This window comes from Lithobates pipiens, unplaced genomic scaffold, assembly GCF_037356315.1.
Source record: "Lithobates pipiens isolate NorthernLeopardFrog02 unplaced genomic scaffold, aLitPip1_a1.2 Scaffold_3, whole genome shotgun sequence".
In the NCBI taxonomy this organism is placed as follows: Eukaryota; Metazoa; Chordata; class Amphibia; order Anura; family Ranidae; genus Lithobates; species Lithobates pipiens.
Window position 1 is genome coordinate 17248026 of NW_027507790.1, and position 19546 is coordinate 17267571.

The 19546-nt window shown below is 41.9% G+C and overlaps 1 protein-coding gene across 2 annotated transcripts in view; it reads right to left on the minus strand.

Annotated features, from left to right (window-relative positions):
• TRPV4 (transient receptor potential cation channel subfamily V member 4) overlaps nt 1-19546 on the minus strand; it is a 166848-nt gene that overhangs the window by 38389 nt on the left and 108913 nt on the right. For both annotated transcript variants that reach the window (XM_077461329.1, XM_077461328.1), the window contains exons 12-14: nt 13529-13595; nt 12434-12744; nt 4733-4860 (exon numbers count right to left, since the gene is read on the minus strand). In XM_077461329.1, the coding sequence (XP_077317455.1) occupies nt 4733-4860; nt 12434-12744; nt 13529-13595 (506 nt within the window). The remainder of the gene's footprint in view (nt 1-4732; nt 4861-12433; nt 12745-13528; nt 13596-19546) is intronic.

A 19546-nucleotide genomic window follows, 5' to 3' on the forward strand; every position in this document is an offset into this window, starting at 1 on the left:
CCTTTCCCATTGCGGGAGAAAACTCAATCTTCCTCCCACAGGGACCCTGATGTCACTGGGGTTTAGGGTTTTGATTGGTGCGGTTAAAAAGTATGCCCCCTTTTCCTTTCTGTCCTGTCCAATGCTTTTTAGGTTTGGAGGGTTCCTTTGAGGGACGAAAAAAAATTCTTGGAAAATTTTTCTTTTGGTGGGAAAGGTTTTCATTTTATCCGCCGTTCTAAGGCGGTATCAAGTTCAGGCCCGAAGACTAAGTTTCCTGTAAAAGGGACACTGCACAGACATGTTTTAGACACCGTGTGCCCACCCCAAGTTTTCATCCATAACGACCTCCTGGCTGCGATGGAAAATGCTGCCGTTTTAGCCGTAAATTTTACGGATTCAGTAGCTGCAGAGATTAAACTTGTTGCCTTGAAAAGCATAGGGAATGGGAAACATTCAGTAGAACTTCCACAAGGGACGATCCGTCCTCTGATAGAGAAAGTCAAAAGGTGCTTTGGGAGAAAAGTTTCTTCCAGCAGAACAGTGCAGGAGTATCCTTGGCTCTTCGTAACTGACCAATTGTTGTTTTCAAATGGAACACTATCACATCAGACCCCAGCTAGAAAGGTTGGGGGAAGCATTTCAATGAGCAGGCTGCTCAAGGTCGTGGGATGTTCAGCTTATGAGGCATAGTATTGAATGCTTTTGAACTGAGAGTAGTGTTCAAAGCCCTTCTGTCATTCACTCCTTTTATAAGAGGAGCAAGATTTGTACTGTGTCTAGACAGCAGTGAAAGGGTAGAATTCTTAGGCTGTCAGTGGAATCAATAACTGCAATTATACCATTTTGGCTTATGAGGTGCTAGTGTCTGTCTCTCCTACACTTAAGCATTGAGTCACCACTGCCTCTTCTGGTGAGTGATGACAGATTTGCACTCTCATGGCCAGTTTTGCCATCCAGCTCCAAGAGACTACTTTTGATGGCATGGAAGTTGAGAGGTGGAGGCTACCAAGTCAACGGTGCTCAATGCACATAGTGGCTACCTTGTGTCGAGCCAGAGAGGTCTCTATGAATAAGACTTACCATAGGATATGGGAAAATTATGCAGATCTCACACAACAAAAGAGTCTATCACCCAAACAAGCCAAGGTTTCTGCAGTTCTTACAACTGGGGCTGAACAGGGGCCTAGGTTCAAATATGTTTAAAGTTCAAAGTTCAGCCTTGTCTGCAATTACAAGGGTTTAAGGAGTCATTGACCCTTTAGTGATGCAGTTCTTAAAAGGCTTGTATAAAGTTATAGACCTACCAGGAAACTATTGTTCCCTATGAGGGACTTGCTTTGTCCTCATCTCTATCAAGGCCTTATTTCTATCCTACAGAATTGGCTACACTCTGCAATCTAACCCTGAAGACCGTATTTCTGGTTGCTACAACCTCTGTGAAAAGGGTGTCAGAGCTGCAGGCTTTGTACTCAAGGAGCCTCACCTAATGTTCTATCCGGACAAAATAGTTGTAAAACTCCAGACTGCTTTCATCCATGGGGTGTCTTTTCTCCTTAAACTTTAACCAGGAAGTAAATTTATTGTCTTTCTAGGTTGAGTGAGAACCACATCTGTTGGATGTTGATCTAACTCTGGTGACCTGCTTGGCAGCTACATTTTCATTTAGTAACGCTAAAATCTGTACTAGGTTCCAGTGTGGCTTAAGGCAGGGCCAATCAGCATCAACACCTCCTAGATTGTTAAGACAATTAAAAGAGCCTACTCTTCAGAAGACCTTCCTGTTTTAGAGGACTTAAGAGCACATTCAACTAGGGCAGTGCCGGCTCTGTGGATATCACAGTGCTGACGGTCTCCTGAGGGTAAATGCAAGTCAGCAATATGGTCCTCCAAGGGCACATTTATTACACTTTAATAGGTGAACCCGGCTCACGACAGTCAAATTCACGGTGCATAATTACGCTACTGATCATTACAAATTTTTTCCTGCACACTGCCGTATGGCGAGTTAGTTCCCATTGTATGCTGCCATAATGCACCAGGAAAAAAACAGAAAATTGTATACTCACCTTTCAGTGATTTTCCTTTCCTGGTGCATCTTCATGGCAGCATACCAATTCTCACCCAAATGGAGAGAGTTACAGAGAAAACTGTGAGGCGAGTCTGTCTGATTTATAATTAACCAGTCCTATCAGGTTGTGGGGGTGGAGCCACAACCCATTGTATGCTGCCATGAAGATGCACCAGGAAAGGGAAATTACAGAAAGGTGAGTGTACAATTTTCCATTTTGCGGCTGTCGGCTTGTAGTCCTCAATGAACTACCAGAGCGATATTGATCGCTCTTGGTAGTTCACTGAGCTTCCTGTCAAAGTGTAACTGCATGCCAGTGCCGGAGGTATGGGCAGTCAGCTACACAGACAGTCTGCAGGACTGTGGCATTACACCAACGATCTGCTGATCATGGATGCAATTTTTAAGAGGTTCCTAACAAAAAAAAAACAAACAGCATTTTTTTACCTGCAAAAAAATGTGTATTTAATATTTTTTTGAAAAAGTGAACTTTAAGTCTGTAACAAACTGGGAAAATAAAACATGGCAGCTGCCAAGTTGTTTGAGCAATTACTGTGTCTTTTTTTAATAAAATGTTAATAAATCCATCAGTTTCTTTAAACCCATTTTATGTGAACATCAGAATTCAACAGTTTGTTTTGTTACTGGCATCTTTTATTCTCTTCCGGGAAACCTTCTGACCTAATCAAATTTTTTAGTCTTCTATTTTACCGTCATATTTATATGCTAAACTCATATGCTTTCCTTTCCTTTATTTTTGTGCTGTGCTGCTAAGTAAAACATTTTCTGTAAAATGTAATATGCGCTTTTATTTGCTGCTTAATTTAAATGTTGACCATTCTGGGGTCAAACGGTTATTTAGGCCTCACAATTAACAGAGAGAATGAGTTTAACCATCTGCCAACCCAAGAGAGTGTCTTCGTCACAAGTGAGAATGACACAAAGATAGACAAGGGTCTAATGAGGTCTAATTATGAATCAATAACAGATATTCCATTAAATACTGCCATAATTGCCAGTCACTGCCTGTCTCTCATATTTACTAGAAGATTTAAATACCATCTGTTAATTCATGCTGTGCCTTGTGGTATAGCTGGAGACTTCATTAATATGCAAATTAAAATGTGGTTTTAGAGCAGGAACCATCACAGCACCCCTCTTTAATGATCAACACTGGTGTGTTGTCTTCTAGAATCTATCTATAGTAACCCTTCCAGTTCCAGAGCAATAAAATGACATGCAGTGCTAAAGGGTAGCCAGATAACACGGAATATATAGATATATAATATATATAGATAACAGTAATATATATATATATATATATATATATATATATATATATATATATATATATATAATTTTTTTTTATTTTATTTTTTTTAAGTACCGTACATTAAAGCATATGAAGGATTTGCATGCAAGACTGATTATTTCTCAGCAACTAAAAATTCTGCAATCTAGAGATAGATTTAAATTACTCTATAACTAATCCAGTTGCAGTTCTCAATCCATTACGGTACTTCTGTACAACTGGAGAATTAAGAACCATACATTCTACACACACACACCACACCAGGTTCAGTCACGCACAGCCAAAGTAATCTCAAATGAGAAACAAATTGTTTACCAGTAGAGCCTTCTCTGTTAAAATTGCTTGGGAATTGCTGTATAATCAAAGAGACAATGTTTTGCTTGTAGAATGACAGCTGCATAATTTACCAGCAACAAAACTATTCTATAAATGAACGGTCCTCAAATCTTTTTTTTTTTTTTTTTTTTTTTTTTTTATAATTCCAAGTAAATTTGACAATCAGGAAAAAAAAAATGTTTAGTGTAGTTAGATGTATAAAAATAAAACATGCAAACATTTGCTTGTAAAAGCTTTGTGTATGTTTTTTTTTTTTTTTTTTTTTTTAAGTGGCCTCTGGATTACAAGGGGAAAAAAATTAACATTGCAGTTTAACTATTTACTGTATACTACTGTTTGAAAGCAGAACTAAACCTTTGTATTCTTTACATTTGTTCAGATGTTCGGTAGCTTGTGGCTTTTTGTTGTCCCAAGAAGGAATCAGATGTATAGTCAAATTCCAGATAGATTTAATTTTGCTTTGTCTTCATGGGTGTTACTAGCTCTCATTTATGATATCTTATCACCCTACGCACAGACCATTTTGTCTGTACTGTACTTTTTTTAAATTATAATTTATATACCAGTAACCACTTCTTCATGACTCCTCCAGGACAGGTACACAAGATTTGCCCTCCTATAAATAGATCTAGTTCATCACTCTCAAATCTGCACACACATGACAGGCTGTATTTTTGAAATTTGTCTCTCTGCATTAACAGACTCCTGAATAAAGTTATTTTTGACACCATTAAACGGAAGTTATTACTCATTGGGACCTGATCACGAAGCATCAGCAGCTCACTAAATATCCCATTGAAATTGCTCAGGTGAGGTAGTTTTTTCTTGTGTAAATGTGTGATTTCTATCTCAACTGTAGAAAGGCACATGCCATGTAACTCTCCTGCAGATAATCAATTTTTTGTTCACTCTAAAATTATGAGCGCACTACCAACCATTTTGTTTTACTCATGAGCTGGTGCTCCTCCCAAGTCATATTAAGGTGAATATAAATAAAACATACTTTTGCACTATACAAGAAACATTTTTGTTACCTAAAACACCAACGTCGATCAGGGGTGCCATCGGAATTTTTTCCAACGGTTACCATCTCTCCTGAACGGAATGCTTTACGGATAAATACAGGGAATGACCTTTCTATATCAAGGATGGTGGTAGCCCACTAATAAAAGAGAGAGAGAGAGAGAGAGAGAGAGAGATTCATTAGCAGAAGCAGTACACATATTTAAAACAGAAATCTACATTTTAGCAATATGCACATGTATATGGTATATGTGAACCTTTGCAGAAAAGAACATCTGACTGGCTAAAGCTGAACTTTGGGATAAGAACATATTGTCTAACACAGAAAAGGAATGTGTATTTTTACTTTAGAGTTGATTTACGAATACTGTTGAGTGCAAAATTGGGTGCAGCTGTGTTAGAAGCCAATCAGCTTCTAACTTCAGCTTGTTCAATTAAGCTTTGACAAAAAAAAACTGCAAGCCGATGGTTTCTGTGCAGAGCTGCACCAGATATTGCACTCTCCAGTTTTAGTAAATCCCTTTGTGTATTTCTTACAGGTCTATGTAGTGATCCAGTATGAAGCGTTGCCTTTAGGTCTTGTATCCCCCTTTTCTTGTATTCTGCAGGCAGCTTGCAGTGTGAAGACCTGATGGGCTCATTCCACAGATTTGAGGCCAATTAAGGCACAATGATTATGTCACTACTTTTACAAGGTAATATCCGAATCTACAAAGGCATTTGGCACCCACAAAGTGAATTTATGTCCTTTGTAGCTGGTGAAGTAAATATTTGAAAGAATGTTTGTGTATCCGGGGTCCAGCTTCAATTAAGGCAATACCTCAACCTTTTCTTCCTTGGGATGTTAAACATGTAATCTGTTTAATAATAATTCTTATTTATGTGTGTCAAATTAAAAACATTATTTTGTGCTTTGTCTATCATATGTAAAAAGGGCATGCATATTTGCTTATTAAGAATCAAGGGTGCTCTTCCTCCATATTAGTTCAGCACAGCAAATGTTTATTTCTGAGTTTATCAGTGCACGTTTTTCAGAATGAAACTAATAAGCTGTGTGTATGGCACTGAATATAACTCAAGTTCTCACATATATGGGTATGTTAGTGATGCCCTGAAAATTAGCTGCTTATCAATTATGCATTTCAAACTGGAGCAGCAATATTCTGTAAAGCCACCACTTACCAACCAACACACTGTGTGTGCATCCTACCTTAGTAAGTACAATCCAAACCATGTTCAGTTGTTATATATTCCAATTCTAAAAGACTCTCCATGCTTTAGAGAGCTGCTTTTTTTTTTTTTTAGATAGAGTGACAAAGATTTGAATGTGCTTGCCGTAATGATGTGGTGTATGGGTGAGAAACATTTTTTTTAATGAAAAATCTGCAGCCTTAGGCTTTTTTGTGTACTATTACTTTTAAAGATACAACCAGCGGTTAAGATATGGATATGGTATTTTAGTGCACAGACTGAAATATGCCTGCCTAGAAAAAACATTTGTAAAAAAATAAATAAAAAAAAAAAAATATTAATTTGGGATGAGTGGAATGCATGTGAACAATCAGAAAGTTAGTAAGTAAATATAGTACTTTTGTTTCTCACATTCCTCCCCCCCAACAAAAACACTTTCCTGACAGACTCCATGGCAGCCTACGTATGGGTTAATCACGCCTCTCATACCTCATAGGACCCCACTCCCATAAATCTTTGCTTCTGAACAGAGACTGTGTTCCTTTTTTGTCCTCCTCCTAGGACCAAGGTGTTTGCTTACCTTATGAAGAGTTCCGGTCCAGTCCTGTTTGCACGAAGATCCTGAGGGTGATTATGGATTCCAGCAGTCCCAGCTATTAGCCGGGTGGAGACGGGCAATATATGCAATGCCATGAAGAACTTATGAAGGCAAGCGGCAATTTGGCCATACATCCTTTGCTATTAGCAGGAGGCCTCTATTTTGATGTCCCGTTCGTGCAGTGGGTGGAGTACCCCCAGTCAGGATGGATCGGGATCGTGCCGTGGCGGTATCGTATTGATTTAATCATTTATCATTATGGCAGCCTGTTTTTGTGTGTTTGTCATCTCCTTTTTTTCCCCATTTCCTGGTACGTATGGCGGCTGGAGCGCATCTGCGTTCCAGTCCGCCGCCTCTTCCATTCGTTCTGCGCAGGCGCGTGCCTCGTTCGGATCGAGGCTTGGTCCGAACATGCGCAGTTTTCGGAAGACGGCGGTGATCTCAAATGCGCGCGAACTCCGCTGACCAACGCCGGGGGGCGTGGTGACGTCACCATCGGCGCCAACATTTAAATAGCTGTCAGATACAGCTATGGTTGGGATTGCTCTGCCGGAGAAAGGCGGCTTCCCGGTGTGCTGTGTGTCTTGTTTGGAGGTATGTTCTGTTCGCCAGTAAGCTTTACTATTTGATTCCTGTTGAATGCTTATGGTGTTTCGAATCTCTACAGCATACAGACTTTTTCCATTATGGACGTATCATCGCCCCCCAGTGGCCAACCCTTACGCTGCAGGTAGGAATATTATTTCCTTCTGCTGGTTTTATTTTGGGTAATTACTTTTGTTTTTTCTTGCTGTAGTCTTTTCTTCTCTATTTAGCACTTCTAGGTCTGAACGTCATTTGTCGGTACGCAAAGATACTGACCAGTCTAGGTTACAACATCGTCATTCTACATCAAGTTCTAGACGCTTCTAGATGTTTAATCCTCCTTCCGTTACAGCTCCAGTCGATGTAGACGCAGACCCTGTAATTCCGGGTCCCTCCAGACACAGTGTCTCTCCAAGTGAGTCTTCGGACAGTGAGATTGATGAATCAACTGCAGGTTTTGATTTTTCTCTTGTTCCGCAGCTGGTCAGAGAGGTCAAGGATGCTCTAAAATGGAAAGATCCAGTTGAAGCACCCTCTAAACAGAAGAAGTACTTTAAGCACCTTAAGAAGGATAGCCCGAATTTCCCCTTCTTGGGTGAGCTCGGTGAGATTATTTCAGACGAATGGGGAAAAGTGGAGAGGAAGAACTCCTTGATTTCCAAGATTGCCAAAATGTACCGGTTTAAAAGTGAAGGCGTTAAATATCTGGATTCAGCCCCCCTTATTGATGCGGCACTGATGCGTCTGGTCAGGCATGTTACACTCCCTCTTGAAGATACCGTTTCGTTCAAGGATGGTTTAGAGAGGAAGATTGCCACCGACCTAAAGCGCATTTATATCACTGCAGGCATGGCCTGTAAGCCAGCTCTGGCTCTTGCAGCATTATCTAAAGCCATGGAGTCTTGGACGGATGATGTTGGTGCGGCTTTGGGAAGCGTTTCGGAAGAACTTATCCGGAGTTCACCAGTACATGAACTGAAGTTAGCATCAGTCTTTTTGGGGGAAGCATCCCTTGATATTATCCGCCTAGTGGCACGTGTCATGCTCTCCTCAGTTACTGCGAAGCGCGCTTTGTGGCTTCGTCCGTGGGTTGCAGATCCTGCCTTTAAACAGGCATGGTGTAAGAGTCCCTTTGAGGGGCCCTCCCTCTTCGGGAATAAACTTGATTCTGCCATTACCCATGCTACTGGGGGTAAATCAGGGTTCTTACCCCAGGATCGTCGCCTCTTGAGTCAGAGGAAAGTTCAGCCCAGACAAGAACAAGAGCGTGCTAGAGATGCTCGCCGTTACAGGCCTGGTCGGGAATTTAGGAAGAACTGGAGAAGAACTCAGTCTTCAGGCCAAAAATCCTCTAGGTCAACTACATCAGGGGGTAGAGAGGCTTCTAAGTCCTTTTAATGTGGGGCCTGTCCAGACGGAGCAAGTAGGGGCTCGGCTACTCCATTTTCGGCACGTCTGGGCAGCCTCGATTCAAGACTATTGGACTGTCAAGACGGTTTCCTCAGGTCATTTCTGGGTGTTCAACAGTCCGCCCATTTATCAGTTTGTTCCTACAATCCTACCACTTGTGGAAGAAAAAAGAAGGGTACTCCTGTCTTACACAGATTCCCTGTTGGCCCAAGGCGCTGCCATTCCGGTCCCAACCAAGGAGAGATTTCAAGGGATCTACTCCCCCCTTTTTATGGTCCTCAAAAAGAATGGCTCCTGGAGACCAGTCATCGACCTAACGCATCTGAACTCCATCAAGAATGAAAAATTCAAGATGGAGACATTACTAACAATACGTCAGTCAATACAACCAGGCGACTGGTTGATTTCCAAAGGAGCTTATTTCCATGTTCCGATCGCAAAAGTGTTTCAGAGGTACCTTCGGTTCGCAGTGGGCGAATTACATCTTCAATTTGTATGTCTCCCGTTCGGGTTTACAACGTCGCCTCTAGTGTTTTCGAAGCTCTTACTGGCTGTGGTAGCACTAATCCGGGTCAAAGGTATTCGATTACACCATTACCTAGACGATCTACTGTTGCTTTCCCAAGACAGAGAACAGCTACTGTTACATCAAACTCAAGTCATCTCAACACTCTTTCGGAATTTGGTTGGCTGTTGAACTGGGAAAAAAGTCATCTGGACCCAACTCAGTCTTTGATTTTTCTCGGAGCCCAGTTCAACACGGTCGAAAGTACCATCTCCCTGCCGGTGGAGAAAATTCCAGTGAGCCGAGACAGGATTCAGCCTGCATTGCATTCTCCTCTTCTCAGAGCCTCGCAGTGCCTCAAGATAATTGGCACTATGGTATCCACAGCCCCCATGATAAAGTGGGCACAATGGAGGATGCGTCCCTTTCAGAAGGGTTTTCTTCTACAATGGGACCAGGGGTCTCAAGACCATCTGGTCAGGATAACCCCTTCCATGCGGGAGAGTCTCTTCTGGTGGCTCCAACGAAAGAACCTCCTCAATTGCCATTCCATAGCTCCCGTCTCTTGGATCACAGTAACGACGGACGCCAGCAACAAGGGCTGGGGCGCCCTGTGTCTGTCAGAAATAGCCCAGGGCGTATGGGAATTTCCAGCCCAAGAGGTAGTATCCAATGTTCTAGAGCTTCGTGCTGCTCTCCGTGCTCTTCAAGCCTTTTCTCACCTGATTTCGGGGACCTCGGTTCTCCTAAGGATGGACAACACGACAGCAGTATCTTATATCAAGAGACAAGGAGGCACCCGCAGTCTCTCTCTGCTGAAGTAAGCCCGATCATGTCTTGGGCTCAGATGGTTTATCTCCCCGGAATTCAGAATGTCCAGGCGGACTTCCTATCAAGGTTCTCCCTGGACAACAACGAGTGGTCTCTCCATCCTGAGATATTCACATGGATTCTGTCTCTGGGGATCCTGCCAGAAGTGGCTCTGTTTGCCTCCCCGTGCAATTTCAAGCTGGAGAAATATTATACGAGGTGTCGTTGTCCCCAGGCCTTCGGTATGGATGCACTGACGGATCAGTGGAGGTTTCGCACGGCTTATGCCTTTCCCCCAGTTCCGGTCATCCTGCGATTCCTTTCAAGACTCAGGTGGGAGAAAGTCAAAGTGGTGACAGTTGCTCCATTTTGGCCCAACAAGCCGTGGTTTCCGCTCCTAATGCAGCTGAGTTTTCGGGATCCAGTTCCTCTCCCTTCCAGGGCAGATCTCCTGCTACAGGGAACATCTCTTCACCCATACCAGGCCCATCTTCATCTGATGGTCTGGTTCTTGAAAGGGGAAGGTTGGAAGCATTAGGATGTCCAAGTACTGCTATCGCTACTCTACTGAATGCTAGAAGGCCAGGTACTAATAAAGTCTATCAAAGAATCTGGGCGAAGTTTGCTGACTATATTTCTTCCGTTGGCAGTTCCTGTAGTGATCCGAAGATTCAAGACATTTTGGGTTTCCTACAGACGGGACTAGACCTGTCACTATCAGTGAGTTCCTTACGAGTTCAAATTTCGGCAATTTCTGCATTTACTGGCGTTTCCTGGGCCAAACACGTCTTGTCAGACAGTTTTTCAGGGGAGCAATAAGACTCAGACCCCAGAAAAAAACAAGATTCTCCAAATGGGAGCTTCCTTTTGTCCTGGATTCCTTTTCAGAGGAAAGGCCTGAGCATATGGTTCAATCATCTATCAAGGCTCTCTCTCTCAAAGCTGCCTTCCTGGTGGCTATAACATCGGCCAAGAGGGTCTCCAAGATCAGCTCTCTGGGTTGCAAAGAACCCTTTCTGACGTTCTTTCCGGATCGTGTGGTCTTGGTTCCCATGTTAGGGTCAAATCCTAAGGTCACATCTGTATTTCATGAGAACCAGGAGATTGTTCTTCCTACTTTTCGGACTTCCGGAGATTCTAACATTCATCCTTTAGATGTTGGAGAAGTTCTAAAACAGTACTTAGAATCCACAGCTCCCTTTCGGACTTCTGACCATCTCTTTGTTTACTTCCATGGAAAGAATAAGGGATTGCGTGCTTCTTCGAGAACCATTGCAGCTTGGATTGTTCAGGCTATTCAAGGGGCTTATAAAGCTAAGGGTTTGGCTCCTCCAGGCGGTGATAGCTCATTCTACCAGGAGCGTTTCAACATCATGGGCGGCTGACTGTCATGTTTCTCCAGAAGTGATCTGTAAAGCGGCCTCATGGTCATCAATTAATACCTTTATGACACATTATTGTGTTGAGCCGGCTTCTTTATCTTCGGTTAATTTTGGTTTACATGTCTTATCTGTTGACGGTGCCAATTAAACCTTTTTTTCTGTTAACCAGCAATTTCCCACCCGGGTGTGTATGGCTAGTTATTTCCCATACGTAGGCTGCCATGGAGTCTGTCAGGAAAACTGAAAATTTATATCGAATACTTACCGTAGTTTTCCTTTCCTGATGGACTCCATGGCAGCAGGAGTTCCCTCCCATTTGCTGGAGTAGGCTAAGTTACGGAACACAGTCTCTGTTCAGAAGCAAAGATTTATGGGAGTGGGGTCCTATGAGGTATGAGAGGTGGGATTAACATCCGACATCACGGACCCAGCCACTCACATAGCTGGAGCTCGCGAAACTGGAAGACAGACCGGGGGAAGATGGAAGCCCAGTCAGCTGTGACAACGCGCCACTGGAGGGCTTAATTTTAAAGCAAGTATTTCATAATGTGCTAATATGCTATACCTACTAGCACATATGCCGTTACCTTTCAGGGGATTTTTGTTTTAATTTAACATGCCACACTTTACTACCATTTTAAAGTGGCATAGCGTTAGAACCCCTGTCTTTTTTCATCGCCATCTGTCACAGCTAGGGTGATTACCTCCATTTGCGCTAGAAGCCACTGCCGCCAGGACTGAAACTGTCAAAGAGGACATTTTTCTCTCTTTAGGCAGCTTTCCTCTCACCTCCTGTTGTGTTTACAAGACAGGCAGTCAAGAGAAAATGACTAAACCGTATCAATGTTGTAAAAAGAAAAGAAACAGTCCCAGAATCAACTTAATTATCAAGCCCACTTCCTGTAGGCCCTGGTTATCATACATACACCCCCCTCCCCCCAGGGGTATACAATCACGCAGCCTTGACTCCGAATACTTCTGAACTAAGCAACACTGACAAATTGTGCGGGTGACCCTCTGTTCAGGAAGAAAGGACTGCCCAACCTTACTGAAGAGAAGGAAGTACTCATATCACTAGACCAGTCTGTAGATTGCAGGAAATAAGGTTTGTGAAACAAAAAAAAAAAAAAAAAAAAAAAAAAAAAACAACGGGAGATGGGTTTTGAGGAGGAAGAAGCTAGAATTTCACTATAAAACTACACATTTTTAGAGGATGCGCCAGTAATGTTACCTGTAACTTCCAGATCTGTTTGCTTTCCTTTGACACCTGGCTAACCGTTTCCCCCATTAAAGCGATTAACATGTTAAGGAGAAGGACAAAAGTGAGGATGATGTATGTCACCAGTAGGATAATGAAGACAGCTGGGTACTTGGCACTTTCGATCATTTCTAAATCCCCCATGCCTATGGTTAATTTGAAGAGATCCAGAAGAAACTTGCTAAAGGTGCTGTTGTCTCGGCATGATGGATATTGAGGTATTGTACAATTTGAATCAGTGCAGGTCTCTGGGCCAGGACATGGATTCAGCAAGGACACCAGAGCTGTGCAAAGAAGTCAGGATATAAAAAAAAAAAAAAAGTTACCAAAAATATCTGCATTGCATGTTGTGCCCTCATAGCACAGTACTGTATAATGTTCTGCTATGTACATCTACTTTTTAATTTGTAACTCCAAACCTACTATTTACGCTGCCAAAAGCACAATTACTTTTTGATCTCAAACATCAAAAACGCCACAAATGAAAAAACCCCTGCTGTGTCATTAGAAAATACAACTATCTCATAATTTACAGACCTACATTGCCTATGTTTAGATTATATGTAACCAGAAATATTGTGGCTTTCTTTAAACCAAGGCACAAATAACTATGGAATGTCAATGGCAATATGAAAAAAAAAAAGTTACAAAAAGGCAAATTAAAATGAAGCTTTCCCTAGAGTTACTCGCACAGTCAAAAACATCTGGAAAGTGGTATCCACAGCTTACATATAAATATCTGCCAACCCCCCCCCCCACAACACAGTGCCTTTCTCTTTGTGGACCAATCCAGACCTGTACAAAGACCTATGGTGTAACCCACTGCATTCAGATTTCAGCAATACATTTTGGTGAAAGCCATGGAAGTGGATTCCTAACAAACACTTTTGTAGCATTTTGTCGTAATACATATAGGCCATTACATTTTGATTATATTGTTAAACTCATTTATTTGAAATATAAAGAGATAAGATAAGATGAACACCTCTAGCCATCTATGCTGCAAGAGCTTTTGTGTGTATGCAAAAGGCTACTAAGAATGATTATAGCGAATATTCTGTGTGTTACCTGAAGCATATCCAATCATGAAGAGCAGGTACACCAAAAGAAACCTGAACAAGTCCTTAAACAGGATCTAGAAAACAGAAGGTACGTTAAGAGACATTCAGATGCAATTCTTATGTGAGGGGATGTATTGCTTTTATAAATCATAAAGAGAAACAAATCAGACTATGAAGTAGTAAATCCTGGCACTGCAAGGTTCTTTAGGGAAAGTAATGCAGAATATAGAAAATAAACAAACAAACAGTCAAAAAGAAACATATGTGACATTTCCAAAAAGACATCACCCATTCTCTAATACAGTATTTCCGGAAGTGGATGTAAACCCGATTCATGAAATTTGAGCTGGGCACATGTATCTGCAGTGTTTTGTTATCTATCTTCAAAGCACTGTGTTCCATAGCTGTCTCCTACTCAATTCTTCTGTTATCAGCCTGATAACTCGACAAGTTCTCCATCACAAATGATAAAAGCAGCCTGAATTTTGTGTTGGAGAGGATGCTATAAATAGATTAGCAGAGCCCTGAAGGATTCAACAGACAGAGCCGAAAGTCTCTACCTATGAGGAGAAGGGGGTGTGTGCCTTTCTTCCAATCAGCTGTCTCGGCTGTATTCCCAGGCTTCACTGCAGTGCTAACCAGGAAGAGAAAATCTAACAGGATGTGCACTTTCTAAACAGTATATAAAGCTAAAGACAGAAGATACAGTGGTGTGAAAAAGTGTTTGCCCCCTTCATTTCCTGTTCCTTTGCATGTTTGTCACACTTAAGTGTTTCGGAACATCAAACCAATTTAAACAATAGTCAAGGACAACACAAGTAAACACAAAATGCAATTTGTAAATGAAGGTGTTTATTATTAAAGGTGAAAAAAAATCCAAACCATCATGGCCCTGTGTGAAAAAGTGATTGCCCCCTAAACCTAATAACTGGTTGGGCCATCCTTAGCAGCAACAACTGCAACCAAGCATTTGTGATAACGTGCAATGAGGCTTTTACAGCGTCCTGGAGGAATTTTGGCCCACTCATCTTTGCAGAATTGTCCTAATTCAGTTACATTAGAGGGTTTTCGAGCATGAACGGCCTTTTTAAGGTCATACCACAACATCTCAATAGGATTCAGGTCAGGACTTTGGCTAGGCCACTCCAAAGTCTTCATTTTGTTTTTCTTCAGCCATTCGGTGGTGGACTTGCTGGTGTGTTTAGGATCATTGTCCTGCTGCAGAACCCAAGTTCGTTTCAGCTTGAGTACACGAACAGATGGTCGGACATTCTCCTTCAGGATCTCTTGGTAGACAGCAGAATTCATAGTTCCTTTTATCACGGCAAGTCTTCCAGGTCCTGAAGCAGCAAAACAGCCCCAGACCATCACACTACCACCACCATATTTTACTGTTGGTATAATGTTCTTTTTATGAAATGCAGTGTTCCTTCTACGCCAGATATACTTGGACACACACCTTCCAAAGAGTTCCACTTTTGTCTCATCGGTCCACAGAATGTTGTCCCAAAAGTCTTGGGGATCATCAAGATGTGTTGTGGAGAAATTGAGACGAGCTTTGATGTTCTTTTTGCTCAGCAGTGGTTTTCTCCTTGGAACTCTGCCATGCAGGCCATTTTTGCCCAGTCTTTTCCTGATGGTGGAGGCATGAACGCTGACCTTAACTGAGGCAAGTGAGGCCTGCAGTTCCTTGGATGTTGTTGTGGGGTCTTTTGTGACCTCTTGGATGAGTCGTCGCTGCGCCCTTGGGGTAATTTTGGGCGGCCGGCCACTCCTGGGAAGGTTCACCACTGTTCCATGTCTTCGCCATTTGTGGATAATGGCTCTCACTGTGGTTCGCTGGATTCCCAAAGCTTTGGAAATGGCTTTATAACCCTTTCCAGACTGATAGATCTCAATTATTTTCTTTCTCAATTGTTCCTGAATTTCTTTGGGTCTCGGCATGATGTGTAGCTTTTAAGGATCTTCTGGTGGACCTTACTGTGTCAAGCAGCTCCTATTTAAGTGATGCCTTGATTGTGAACAGGTGTGGCAATAATCAGGCCTGGGTGTGGCTAGAGAAATTGAACTCAGATGTGGACAACCACAGTTATAGTATGTTTTAACAAGGGGGGCAATCACTTTTTCACACAGGGCCATGATGGTTTGGATTTTTTTTCACCTTTAATAATAAACACCTTCATTTACAAATTGCATTTTGTGTTTACTTGTGTTGTCCTTGACTATTGTTTAAATTGGTTTGATGTTCCGAAACACTTAAGTGTGACAAACATGCAAAGGAACAGGAAATGAGGAAGGGGGCAAACACTTTTTCACACCACTGTATACAGTGGATATAAAAAGCATACACACCCCTGTTAAAATGTCAGGTTTATGTGATGTAAAACAAAATGAGATGAAGATAAATAACTTCAGAACTTTTTCCACCTTTAATGTGACCTATAACATGTACAACTCAGTTGAACAACAAACAGAAATCTTTTAGGTGGAGGGAAGTAAAAATAGAAAAATAAGATAGTATGGTTGCATAAGTGTGTATTTGATTTTATTACAGCATTCAGTCTTTTTGGGTATGAGTCTATCAGCATGGTACATCTTGACTTGGCAATACAATATTTGCACACTCCTCTTTGCAAAAACACTCCAAATCTGTCAGATTGCGAGGGCATCTCCTGTGCACATATAAAGTGAGAAAAAAACACGCTATCCACAAAAAACAAATAAATAATAGCTGCCAGCACCGCAGACTTACTGCAACAGATCACCCCACAGATTTTCAATCGGATTCAGGTCTGGGCCATTCCAAAAACGTTATGCTTGTGGCACAGCCATTCCTTTGTTGATTTAGATGTATGCTTTGGGTCGTTCTCATGCTGAAAGATGAAGTTCCTCTTCATGTTCAGCTTTCTAGCAGAAGCCTGAAGGTTTGCGCCAATATTGACTGTTTAATAATATGAATCATCTGGACTCAAATTTAATAACTCCTGTCATTTGATTTGTTCCTGCGATTACTCAGTATAGTCTCTCATGGCTTCTGGTTTCAGGTTGTAGATGATTATGTAAGAATGTCTGTATAATTAGCATACAACCTATAGTGTGTATTTATGATCAAGCCCTTTCAAGTTTGTATGTCCTGTTTAAGGAAGGAAATCAATATAATTTTATGACTAAATGACCAGGTGTCCAGTTTACGGTTTTTTGGTATCTGCGAAAGTCCCTCTCTTCCTGTCACTAAGAGCACACACCCCCTCCCTTTTCTTTTCATCTGTATACTATATAAGATGGCTGATTTCCCATTAAAAGACAGAGACCCTATGAATGCGCATTTTGTTTGCTTTTTTCTGTATCTTGGGGTGTCTCTGGTACCAAGGGTCCAAATTGGCTTGCTGAATTAACCAAGGATGGCCGTCCAGAATCAGAATTCCTTTCAGACTGGTATTTGGAACAGTTTATAACTTCCTCTACCTTGACTAAGGCCCCTGTTCCAGCTGAAGGAAAAAAAGCCCCAAAGCATGATGCTGCCTCCACCATGCTTCACTGTGGGCATGGTGTTCTTTTGGTGATGTGCAGCGTTGTTTTTGCACCAAACATATCTTAACTTTTTTGATCATAATTTAAAACCTTGGTTTCAGCAGATCAGAACACATTTTCCCACGTGTTTTTGGGAGACTTCAGATGCATTTTTTGCAAAATTTAGCCAGGCTTGGATGTTTATCTTCATAAGAAAAGGCTTCCATCTTGCCACTCTAGCCCATAGCCCATACATATGAATACGGGAGATTGTTGTCACGTACCACACAGCCAGTACTTGCCAGATATTCCTGCAGCTCCTTTAATGTTGCTGTATGCATCTTGGCAGCCTCCTTAACCAGTTTTCTTCTCGTCTTTTCATCATTTTTTGAGGGATGTCCAGTTCTTGGTAATGTCACTGTTGTGCCATATTATCTCCACTTGATCATGACTGTCTTCACTGTGTTCCATAGTATGTCTAATGCCTTGGAAATTTGTTTGTACCCTTTTGACTGATAACTTTTAACAATCAGATCCCTCCGATGCTTTGGAAGCCCTCTGCGGTCGATGGCTTTTGATGTAGGATGCGACAAAAAAAAAAATGCCAGGAAAGACCTACTAGAACAGCTGAACTTCATTTGGGGTTAATAAGAGGCACTTTAAATGATGGCAGGTGTGTACCAACTCCTATTTAACATGAGTTTGAATGCAATTGCTTAATTCTGAACGCAGCTACATCCCTAGTTATAAGAGGTTGTGCACACTTTTGCAACCTCATTATTTTATTACTTCCCCTTCCTAAAAGATTCCAGTTTGTTTTTAAATTGATTTGTAACGTTTATAGGTCACATTAAAGGTGGAAAAAGTTTTGAAATTACATATCTTTTTCTCATCTATTTACAGCACAGAAACCTGACATATTTTAACAGGAACGTGTAGACTTTTTATATCCACTGAACATGTAAAATATTAGTAGGGAGATTTGTTTCATGCCTGTGTATCATCTGAGGCTGTTCAATTCACTGGGTATATGTGAGGGTTTACATCCACTTTATCTGCTAGGACGTGGCCAGCAGCTTTCCTCCTACTGGGCCGCAGCTTTAGACAGGGTTCACACTGGATGCTGATGTGACTCCTAGCAGGGGTCCTGCGCATCCAGGTTCACCGTTTCAGGTCAGATTTTAGCCTGAATTTTGGGTTGAATTCGGACCTGAAACTGACCAAAAGATGCACAGGGCTCCTGTAAAAATTCACACTGGAGCTGCATCGGAGATTTGTGAGCCAGCTCCATAGAGAGCTGGTCACAATCTCCTGCTATTGCGAATTGGATGTGGAGACACCGCATCCAATTTCGCAATAGTGTGAACCCAGCCGTAAAGCATATTTTACAGCCATTTTAAATGAATTGGATATCCCACCAGCAGTTCAGATCTCTAAGCCCTTGTACACACGGTCGGAGATTCCGACCAAATGTTTCCTACAAGATCGTTTTGTCGGATATTCCGACTGCGTGTGGTCTGCATCGGACTGTTTCCGTCGGAATATCCGACGGACCAAGTTTTCCAACTCGGCGGTAAAATTTTCAGACAAAATGCTCCTATCGGACATACTGCGATCACGTGTAGCCTACTCCGACGGACAAAGTACCACGCATGCTCAGATCAAATTCCTAGACCAAAGCTATTGGCTACTAGCCTGAACGTAGTCCCGTCGTAACGAAATAACGCCATCACGTTATGTACAATTGGATTTTCCGACAACTTAGTCCGACCGTGTGTATGCAATATCACTTCCAGACCTCTTCTGGAATTACTCCGACGGATTTGGTTGTCGGAATCTCCGACCGTGTGTACAAGGGCTTAGACTCATTAGACTCAGAGCCTTAAAAAGGTAAACTTCATTTCTGTAAATCAAAAAAATAAATAAAAATATAGCAGATAAAATTGCCACGAGCCATTTATTTAATGTGATTTAAAATTATCTCTCCATTTCACCCTTTAGTTGCTGTAATTTTCTAAAACTGTCAAAAAATAATTGTTATATGACAGGCTGGAGGCATTAATGCTCCCACAAATAAAATTTCCAGCTTCTGTAAACACTAAGATATATGTAAGATGTTAGAAATCCAGTACAAAAAGAATTTAATTATGCAGTACTCTTTAAAGTAGAGTTCCACCCAGAAATAGAACTTGTGCTGGTCTGGTTACTCCCCCTCCGGTGTCACATTTGGCACTTTTCAGGGGGGAGCGGATACCGGTCTAATCCATGTATTTGCTTTCACTTCCGGCAAAAGATCACCGCAGGTACTGTACTATGCTATACTATACCATGTCAGGCCACTCCTCCATCCCCCCCTGTCTTCTGGGAGAGACACAGGTCCCAGAAGATAGCAGGGACCAGTCAGAATGTGCAGCGTGACTAGCGCATGTGCAGTAGGGAAGCAGGCTGTGAAGCTGGCAGGCTTCACTTCCTGAATCCCTTACTTAAGATGCTGGCGCCTACACCCGGAGCCAAG